We start from the raw sequence: 10331 nt of genomic DNA on the forward strand, positions 1-10331 counted from the left end.
ACGTGTATATTTTGGTGTTGATCCATTTGAGGCCAATTAAAGTATTTTCACTTTGAAGTCAACGAACTTCGCCCGAGTTTAAGCTCTATCCACTCCAAAGCATCCAAGGGAGAGTAGAGTACTGAATAATAAGTGAGTGAAATAATAAGCAACATGTCCTCATGTTTTGACATTCTAAAAAGAGACTTCTTCTTCTTTATTTTTTGGGTTTCGCCTACACGCCGTTTGTTTCAGAGCCGAGGGCGGGTCCAACCAACGCGTTCCCAGTCAGAGAGGGAATGTTGCATAAGCAGGGCGGTGGCGCACCGTCTGGCCAATTAGGGTCTAAAGGGCAACCAATGGGAAACCAATGTCTGCCACAAACCGGAGGTGAATGCATTTAGTTTGGTTGCAGAGCACCGTGACCTCCAAAGGAACAACATTTGTCAGTTTATTTCCACAATGGACTCTTTGCCTTCGATTTGTTTTGGTGAAATATTCCCCTTGATTTACCTGGCCGCTAGCATAAAGCAGCCGGGCACTGAAGATGAAAACATCAACATGTGGTTATTGAATGGATGATCATTTTGTTTGGTTAACGCATAGCTTTTGCTGATGCTGAATCTGTATCTTATCACATGAAATTAGTCCTCCATCAGACAATAACACCATTTTATGATCCATTTAATATTTGAATCATCAACCCTCCTGTTCTTTATCTTTATTCAGCCCGACATTTCAGGGGAAAGGAACTACATTTCATAATCAAAAAAACAAGAGTGTAGTTAAAACTAGCTGTACTGTGCTAGTTGTGTTTAACACCTTGACTATGATAATGACATAGTTCTCATATGATGTGACTTAAACAATTCTAGTCAAACACTAGTACAAATATTAGGGTGAGAAGTTGCATGTATGGGAGTGACTGGATTAAAATTCATCCCACTCATATTTTACATTTGATTGTCGACCATTAGGTTTGGTGACCATTATCGGAATCATAATAAAATATGATGGGAAATAAGTACTGATATAGTTTCATTTTCATGTTTTATGGAAAGTTGTTTAATCTGACTCTGTGCCTTTGAGCAGTCGTGCCATACATACATCAGATGCCCTTCAAAGGAAAACAAACCTTACCTTTAAAACACAAAGGAGTTAAAGATAAGATGTACTTAATTGATAAACCCCAGCAGGATGTTAAGGTGTCACAGCACAAAGTTCACACCTTAAAAGGAATTAATACAGATATATTTATTTGTATAATAAAAAACTAGAATCCCCAAAATATATACCCAATGATGATGTTCCACATCGAACCATCAGCATTCTTTCCACTGTGTCTGAAACCGGCTTAAAGCTGTTAACCCAGAGACTGGGTCTCTGGGGTTTTCTACAGAGTGTCCGGTCTTTAAGAACCACAGCACAGCCCCCTGATTGTGTTCCCCCCGCCCCGGGACAGACCCGGACCCCAGACTACAACGCATTGTTCAGGGCCAGCGCGCTACTCAGAGATCGGGTCAATAAGGGCTACTATTCAAATGGCCTGTTGTAGTCTGTGCCCAGGCACAGGAAGGAAAGAGAGTTTTGTTTCATTAAGAGGATACGTAGTAAACAATGGCATTATAGTCTAATTAGGCAACTCTTTTTTCAATTAGTACATGTCACAATCTTGCATGTTGCAGAAGTTCTTATCTGAGGTGACCCATTTTTATTTTTGTCGTTATGGAGCAGGTAGGGGCTAAGCACCTTGCTGGATCATTTCTACAGCAGACGCGGAATTATCCCCCATGCTTTGACTGCACCCTTACCGAATCACCTACACTATATACTATTGTACACACACTCACTCACTCACACCAACAGAGGACAGTCTTCAGGGGACAGCTCATGGCTGAGAGAGAGAGCTGATCCACATTCTGAGGTAAACAGCACTATCAGAAGCTAAGGTCTATATCTCCACCTTCCCCATAACGTTTGTACCCTCTTGAAAACAGATATCAATACGCCCACTTCCAGGTCGTTCGAAGGGGCCGTTCGGACATGTGCGAGCGAATCCGGTCCCATCTGTGGCCCCTCTGGAGCCCCTCTGGGACAGGCCGGACCCCGAGAGACAGGCTGCCGTCTGCTCAGCCCTCGGGCGCTGAAACACTAGCACTAAGCCCAATAGCCACTGCTGCCCGCCACCGTGTGTGTGTGTGTGTGTGTGTGTGTGTGTGTGTGTGTGTGTGTGTGTGTGTGTGTGTGTGTGTGTGTGTGTGTGTGTGTGTGTGTGTGTGTGTGTGTGTGTGTGTGTGTGTGTGTGTGTGTGTGCGTGCGTGCGTGTGATGCCAGGCCGACGGGTTGCTCCACAGGGAGTCACTGTAGCCCACTGTTCGTGTGTGAGAGCGTCTTCCTCAAGTATTTTTCCATCCGGCCGCCTCAGTCACTGACAACAACATTCAGAGGTCACATCCTGTTTATCAGGGAAACATTTTCCATTTTTAACCCAGCGCTGGTTGTTTGTTGCTGAGCAAAGCCAGCGGTGGTGATTCGTCCAATCCTTGGGGTTCAGCAGTTCAGTTCTGCTGTTAACTAAATAGTCTTTTGTTGGTTAGATGTTTGGTGACTACAACATGGATGTCATCGGGTCATGTGAACGCCGTTTGGCATTCCTTTTCATCCATAGCCTAATACCACACCGCGATGCATACCTTCTTAGCACTGGAGGCCCCAATGGGAATTGAACCCCCATCCATGGCTAAATTAAAAGTAATTTAATTGAGGGAATTGATCCAACAATGAACAGAACATGAGCTTGTTGTTTTGGCTGTTAGTCAAGGAACCCAAATGAACATGAATATGACTATGTGGCTCATGGCTATTAATTATAGGAAGATACATAACCCTCCTTCATAGTGCACATGCATCAGCTCAAGTCAAACATTCTGGCCCAGTGTCTCTGAGTGTCCACATGAAACGGGACATGCTTTAGGACCGCGCAGGGGCTGAGAGAAACAGGGTAAGCATGTTCTATCTCTGATGGAAACATGCAGTGCCTCCTGTTGGATTGGTATCTGTTTAATATGCACCCTGAGGCATCGCCGGAATGAGGACGCTATTCCATAAATGCTTGTCTGGATTGTCTTCGTTTGAGTTCACTTTCTTCTCCGTGTACATGATAGATGCAAAATATCTCAGAGTACTTTAATTGAAATACATCAAGTGCTTTAATTGAACTGTGTACAGTTTACTGGCAAAAAACATACCCTACATACCAGATGCTATTCGGCTAAGAGATCACGCGTGAACAAGTCATTGGAAATGGCTCATAATAAGATTTCCTTGTTGGGCTCTTCAACCTGCTTCCTGTTTTCTTAATTCCTTCCAGAAAATGCACCTGGCCAACCAGTTGGGTTCAGGAAAGAGAAACGTAAATACCCCAAATATATATAGGAATGTGGACAGGCTTTAAATCTCTCTACATTAATATGTATTTATGCGGGCCCTGGGGCCACTGTCTCTTGGCTGGAATTCAAATGAAGGCTGCACTTATATATTTATATATAAATAAAAAAGCACAATGATAAAGAAATGCCACTTCTGAGCACTTCAGTGTAACCAGCGTGTAACTACACATTCTCGTATTTAAATTAATAAGCAGACACCTGGCCTTTTGCATGCACAATGAGAAACCTTCAATTAATGCCTTGTGACATTTGGACATTTTGATCTACCCAATAACATTACACACGCACGCACGCACGCACGCACGCACGCACGCACGCACGCACGCACGCACGCACGCACGCACGCACGCACGCACACACACACACACACACACACACACACACACACACAGACACACACATTTTAAGGGGATACAATATTTTAAACAATTGATGTATTCTTAAATATTTAAAACCTTGTTTGATGAACGAGTGCTCTTCCTCTGTAGCGTTGAAATTGATGCCAAAGTTAAAAACGTCACTGAGCTTCGGCGTAGGTCACAGTGGATCACACCATCTACTAAACGACTAAATTAAAAATGTTTGGCGTGACAGTGTCCCTATTCCATGTGATGATTACAATCCATTTCAAAACCAAGCCTAAACCGAGGTAGTGTCCACCCAGATGCATCATGGATCCATCAGTGGAGCGTACCAGTTGGTCCAATCCACTGGGTAGGTTTTTTTTGCTGATCTACCCATCATGCATCTGGGTGTACACTCCCACTAGTGATTTTGTGTAAAATCTTATTTTGAGTGCAGGGGTATGTCTTCTATGATCTTGAACGTGGTATTTAATTGTGTCACTGTTGCTAATAGAACACTGTACTAGAAAATAACTGCTATAAAACCCAATGTTTTGCCAGCCTCCACCAACCGGTAACGTCTCTACCCTGGGGTCTCCATAAGGGCACGCCAGCGTCATGAGGGGTCTGCTAGAGGGGTCTGATCAAATGAAAGTTCAGCTCAGATATTCAGGGGGGTTTGTTGTGGACACGCCCCAGCCATAAGGTCAGAGTGCAGGGCGTGAAGAGGTCAGGTGCACCAGACCCGCCAGCCGCTTGTATCCGTCTGTGAGCTCTGGTAACCGCGGCGATCACACTGCAATAACCTGATGTTGTCAGGAAGTCAACGCACCCCCTCTGCATGGCTTCACAGCAGCGTGCATATCATCATACCTCCTCTCAGCATCTCTCTCTCTCTCCTGCTCTTTCTCCTGTGCTCTGTCCATCTGTCAGTCTGGTTTCTTTCTTTTTCACCCTTTCTTTCTCTCTCCTTTTCTCTCTGTCTCCCAACCTTTTTGCCTCCATCCTGCTCTCTCTCTCTTATTCTTTTTCTCTCTCTCTCTTGCTTTCTTTGAATGTAAAACTTCTGAATCAACGGCGGAATGCAAAGGCCTACAAAACTTGTATTTTGCTGGAAGATATGAATGAATACTAATATATCTTTCCAGTTCACCACCCAACATCCCTGTTTTGTATGATCGTATTCCTTGCATATGAAAAGGCCAACATTCAAAATGAATGCATGGCAAAAGAATTGGGAAAAAAAATGTCATGCAATAATTGTTTTACAGAACTTATCTGGCTCATTTAAATAGTCTGAGGGAGTTGCTCATTTGAAACCACAGAACAGAAGTTCCGGAACAACCAGGTTCCAGAACGCGAGGAGAGTTCCATCATTTTCTTGGAATGACTGCAGCAGCACAGAGGCCGCTTCTTGCTCGAAATGAAATTGTCGTGTTAGAGATTGACCCCCTCAGGTCTAGCTGTGATTCATGATGGTGTGTGTGTGTGTGAGTACGGGCATCTGGGCATCCGCCCTGAACATCAATCCTCTTCATCTCCCGTCGCGGCTCAAACTTTAACCCGCGTCGCAGCCATATGGTCTAGCTGGAGCACACTCCCCTCTGAGCTGCTCCGAGCCAAGAGAACCTCACATCCAAACCGTTGCTATCGGAAACCTGAAGCTAGGCTGCGCTGGAAGCTTCTGTCTGCACAAGGTGTCTGGCAGGATGCACACAACAGGAAGTAGATCGGAATGAATGCGGGAATTCACGCAAGTGTCTGGAATCTGAATAATTAGGGTGTGTGTATCTGTTGTGGAGCAAAGCACCGATTTGCTGCAGGGCTCACACGTACAATATAGTTAAATTACTTTAAACCAAACTTATGTTTTGATCTGCTCAACATAATCTCCTTCTACTACCATGAAGGTAATGGAACCATTGACTGCACCCAGTGTGTTTGATGGAACATTAACAATGAATGATGGGAACCAATCCTCTGCACCATTAGAGCCACGGGGGCCTTCAGATGAACCCCTCAGTCCCTGAAGCCCCGTGTCTATGACCTGGGCGGCATATGGCTCAGGAGGTAGAGCGGGTTGACTTGTAGCTGGCAGGTTGCTAGTTCGATCCCCGGCTCCTCCTTGCCGAGAGTCAAGGTGTCCCTGAGCGAGACACTCCACCCTAACTGCTCCTGACGAGCTGGCTGTCGCCTTGCATGGTTTACACCGTCGTTGGTTTGTGAATGTGTGCACGAATGGGTGTTGTTGGGCAGTATTGTAAAGCGCTTCCAGTGGCTACTGGTTAGAAAAAGCACTATATAGGGAATTATGCCAATAGGGAATGAAGGGCAACAAAAATGCTGATTGGGACTTGTGATGGCCATCGGAATTCAGCCTCCCGACAATGCAGGGGGAAGCAACATTTAAAAATAAATTAAGAAGGAACACACAGGGGATAGTGCAAAATAAGTAGACAGACTTCAGAAAATGGCAAAAACAAAAATACAACTTGCATCTTTCTAATGTTAATAACGCTTGTGGTCCCCTAGTGATGACGTCACAGCCCCCTTCCACAATACGTTTAGTTCACTACCTAAAGTATTTGGGGGTGTTTCGGGAGGGGGGTTTCAGCGAGGTCAGTCTTGCATTATAGATAAGGGAAGAAGAGATCCTTAGAGGATCTGGGAATCCATAAATCACTTGCACAGCGCACTAGAGAGAGAGAAAGAGCGTTTGACTGTGTGTGAGAGCCGTGCTGATTCAGGTCTGGGATGGAAATGGGCAGGCAAGGCCTCCCGTGGGAAGGAGGGAGGGGAACATAGGAAGAGGGAGACATTCTAGACCATTGATTTGGTTGGTTTGCTCTTCTAATGGACTCTAGTGTTTGGCCTCACAGTGCTCAGACCAGCTGACGTTTACCCCGCTGTGCCCCAATGCAACACAGCATGCAGTGTGTTGATGACGAAGATGCAGCCTTCATTCCATTCATCCGTCTTGCCTCCCTATCTCCCTCTCTCACGAGCTGCATATGTCTCAGACTGTTGTTTATTTCTTGTTTTCTAGCCCCTTTCTCCCGTCATGTTCTTTGAACCTCTTAATATCATGCATCTCAAGTGTGTGTTGACATGCAAGGTTTATAACCCCCCCCCCCCCCACACACACACACACACACACACACACACACACACACACACACACAAACACACACACACACACACACACACACACACACACACACACACACACACACACACACACACACACACACACACACACACACACACACACACATATTCTCACTCTCCTACACTCCAGATCTCCCACACACTCTCTCTGACACACTCCTCACACACACACACACACACACACACACACACACACTAAAGTCTTATATGTCTGAGTGAGGGAGGTGTGTGTGTATGCGTGTGAGTGAGAGAGAGATTTGTGGGTGTGCATGTGAGTGTGCACGCAGCACCACTTGTGCTCAACAACAGAAACAGGAGGTCGAGCAGGTCCATAGGGTTGCTAGGTTGATCTCTGTCCCCTCTGGCAGCAAAAGTGTCAACCTGCCCCTGAGCAAGAAAGCCAATTCCTGAAGTTGTGACTGATAGCCAACTTTCAGAGAGTATTTGACCTTTGAACTGGAAACAATGTGAGCTAGTGTCGCCTCGAGGGACAGACCTGAACACTTTTCCCACCCTAAGCCAAGTGCTCTTTTAAGTTCTCCTCCAAACTTTGTTCGTTCAAACCATGAAGTCAACAGAACACATTGGATGTGGAGCTGGGGAGACTATTTTCTCTCTTCTCACTTGATTACCTCTGAGGTAAAGAAGTCAATGTGTCAAAGCGACTTACAACCATTCATGCAGACATTCACACACCGACAGCGGAGTCGACCACGCAGGGTGACAGCCAGCTCGTCGGGAGCAGTCTTGGTGAGGCGCCTTGCTCAGGGACACCTCGACACTCCGTGGATCAAACTAGCAACCTTCCGGTTACCAGTCAACCCGCTATACCTCCTGAGCTACTGCTTCCCTGTAACAAACCCCATTGTCGGCGGTCGGCCTCTAGGCATCCTGGTAGCGGAAGGCAACACCTGCCCTTTAACCCGCTCCTCAATGACCTGCATTTGAATCCATTCACTTAAGTACCATCGGACAAAAGCATCTGCTTAAATTACTCATCGCCTCGCCGGATTTAAGTGGAGAACTATGTGCTATGAGCATAATGACGGCCAATTGGGACCCGTCCGTTTAGAGGCTTTCACTGCAGTGACAGACGGACGGACGGATCGATCTCATCACCATTCATACCAGCCATGTTCTCAGAGGAACACCCAGCGGTGACGCCAACAAGATGGGACCTCGTTCCACTGGGTGTTGGAACAAAACTAGCCCAATGACTGGCAGGGTGTGCATGCATGTGTGTGTGTGTGTGTGTGTGTGTGTGTGTGTGTGTGTGTGTGTGTGTGTGTGTGTGTGTGTGTGTGTGTGTGTGTGTGTGTGTGTGTGTGTGTGTGTGTATGTGTGTGTGTGTGTGTGTGTGTGTGTGTGTGTGTGTGTGTGTGTGTGTGTGTGTGTGTGTGTGTGTGTTGGTGAATGTAATTGCTGAAAGGGTTTTGGGAGAATGCAGAAACCAGTGATGCCCCCCAGGTGTTGTTCAGAAGGAGGAGGGCCCCGCCCTCAAAGCATATGATAGGCCCGCCCGACCACACCGGGAACACGACAAGCCTCTGCAGGGCTTGAGATCTCTCCCCAGCCCGTCGAGCTGGTCTGTCTGTCTCCCCGTGAAGGAGCACCCAGTACGTTCCTCCGCCCTGGTATTTCGTCGTTAAGGCGTTGTTGTTTTTATAGAAGTGGAAATGACTCGAGATGAGAAATGCCAAGAGCGTTAAACCCGGCTGGCTGTCCTCTGAGAGGGGGAAGTTATAAGCTATATAGGCCCAGTGATTACAACTGAAAGAGATTTTTATTAAACGTATAAACCCATTTACTACTACCAGTGAGATTTATAGACCATGGAAAAGGACGGTCATTTAAATTACAATAAAAAACAGGAAAATACAACATAATTTTACATTGCCATCGGCTTTTCCTGACGGTGATTTTATTGTCGTGCTAATGCTTAGGACGATTAGCATTGCGTTAAATAACCGCGGGCCCCGTATTCTGCCGAGGGCGCCCCCTGCCCCACACAGCTGGGTCTCTCTCTCTCTCTCTCTCTCTCTCTCTCTCTCTCTCTCTCTCTCTCTCTCTCTCTCTCTCTCTCTCGCTCTCTCTCTCTCTCTCTCTCTCTCTCTCTCTCTCTCTCTCTCTCTCTCTCTCTCTCTCTCTCTCTCTCTCTCTCTCTCTCTCTCTCTCTCTCTCTCTCTCTCTCTCTCTCTCTCTCTCTCTCTCTCAACGTGCAGGTGTAAACGTCCAATCACCGAACTCTAGGCGAGGACCCTTACCTGAGGTGTCCCACATGTTTAACTCGATCCTCTGCTTGTCGATCTCGAAGCTGGCCGTGTAGTTTTCAAACACCGTTGGCACGTAGTTCTGAAACACACATACACACACACCCCAAGGCGGAGGGTAAGTGTTTATGCCACCAAATTTCCTCAACAGCCAACTGTTATTTTCACTCCGTTGGATTCGATCACTGTAGTTTCAGTTGTAAATGGTGTTCGAGCTATTACAGCACTATAGTCTGAATTATAATGTAAAAAAAAAAAACATTAAAGACATCAAGTATTAAAGTCAATACGATATGTTATCAATCCATTTCTACATTGCATATCTGCGCAGGCTATTTCCAGATGTCATAAACATGTATATAATACGTTTTGGGTCTGATCCAGTCGATAGGCTACAGTAGATGACAGATTTATTTAGTCACCTTTAGGACTAATGATAACTTTCTTTTTTTCTAATTTCCAATAAAAGAAAGTAAGGTTTGTTTATTATTGGTTCGGAGGCAGAAACAGATGTGTAGGACTTGTACTCCTCGTAGTTTGTTGACTTTAGGTGTCCAGATCATCAGTGAGACCTGCGCCTTTGCGCAAGCGATGCGTAAACGGCACATTAATACTCCTCCATCAGACGTTGCTCAATGTTCGTTTGAGTCTTGTTGGCTGATGTTAAATGTGTATGTATCAAGTAGTATCTTCTTAGTTCTTACCTCTGGGTACGAATCTTTCGCAAAAACGTGAAGGAGCGCCGTTTTTCCACATTGCGTATCGCCGACGACCACAATCTTACACCGGCTCACTCCCTTCCCCTCCATGGTGGCCCTTTTTTTGAATGACTATTATGTACTATAATGTTGCCTCCTTGACACTTAGCTCTCTACAAACTCGGATAGTTCCCTCTTATCGTGCATACAACAACAAAAAAACGCCTATAAATCCAGTGGGTTTGATTCAGAACTTTCATTAGGCTGCTGTGCGCCACCTCCGGGCTGCATGCTGCACGCTGCTGTCCGCTGCGTGTTGTGGTCGGTGCGTGTTGTGGTCTGGTGAGGGCTGGTCTGGGATTTCATCTTTCGTGTGGATCCGCCCTCAACGCCTAGGAAAGCCAGTCCTTTGGGTTTTACGTC

The 10331-nt window shown here is 46.0% G+C and overlaps 1 protein-coding gene across 1 annotated transcript in view; it reads right to left on the reverse strand.

The window, feature by feature from the left end:
* LOC130371521 (rho-related GTP-binding protein RhoN-like) overlaps positions 1-10228 on the reverse strand; it is a 22089-nt gene extending 11861 nt beyond the window's left edge. The window contains exons 1-2 of the mRNA XM_056577325.1: positions 9915-10228; positions 9205-9292 (exon numbers count right to left, since the gene is read on the reverse strand). Of these exons, the coding sequence (XP_056433300.1) occupies positions 9205-9292; positions 9915-10019 (193 nt within the window). The 5' untranslated portion in view covers positions 10020-10228. The remainder of the gene's footprint in view (positions 1-9204; positions 9293-9914) is intronic.
* Between the last annotated feature and the right edge of the window lie 103 nt (positions 10229-10331).

The sequence above is a fragment of the Gadus chalcogrammus genome, chromosome 18, assembly GCF_026213295.1.
Source record: "Gadus chalcogrammus isolate NIFS_2021 chromosome 18, NIFS_Gcha_1.0, whole genome shotgun sequence".
Lineage (NCBI taxonomy): Eukaryota > Metazoa > Chordata > Actinopteri > Gadiformes > Gadidae > Gadus > Gadus chalcogrammus.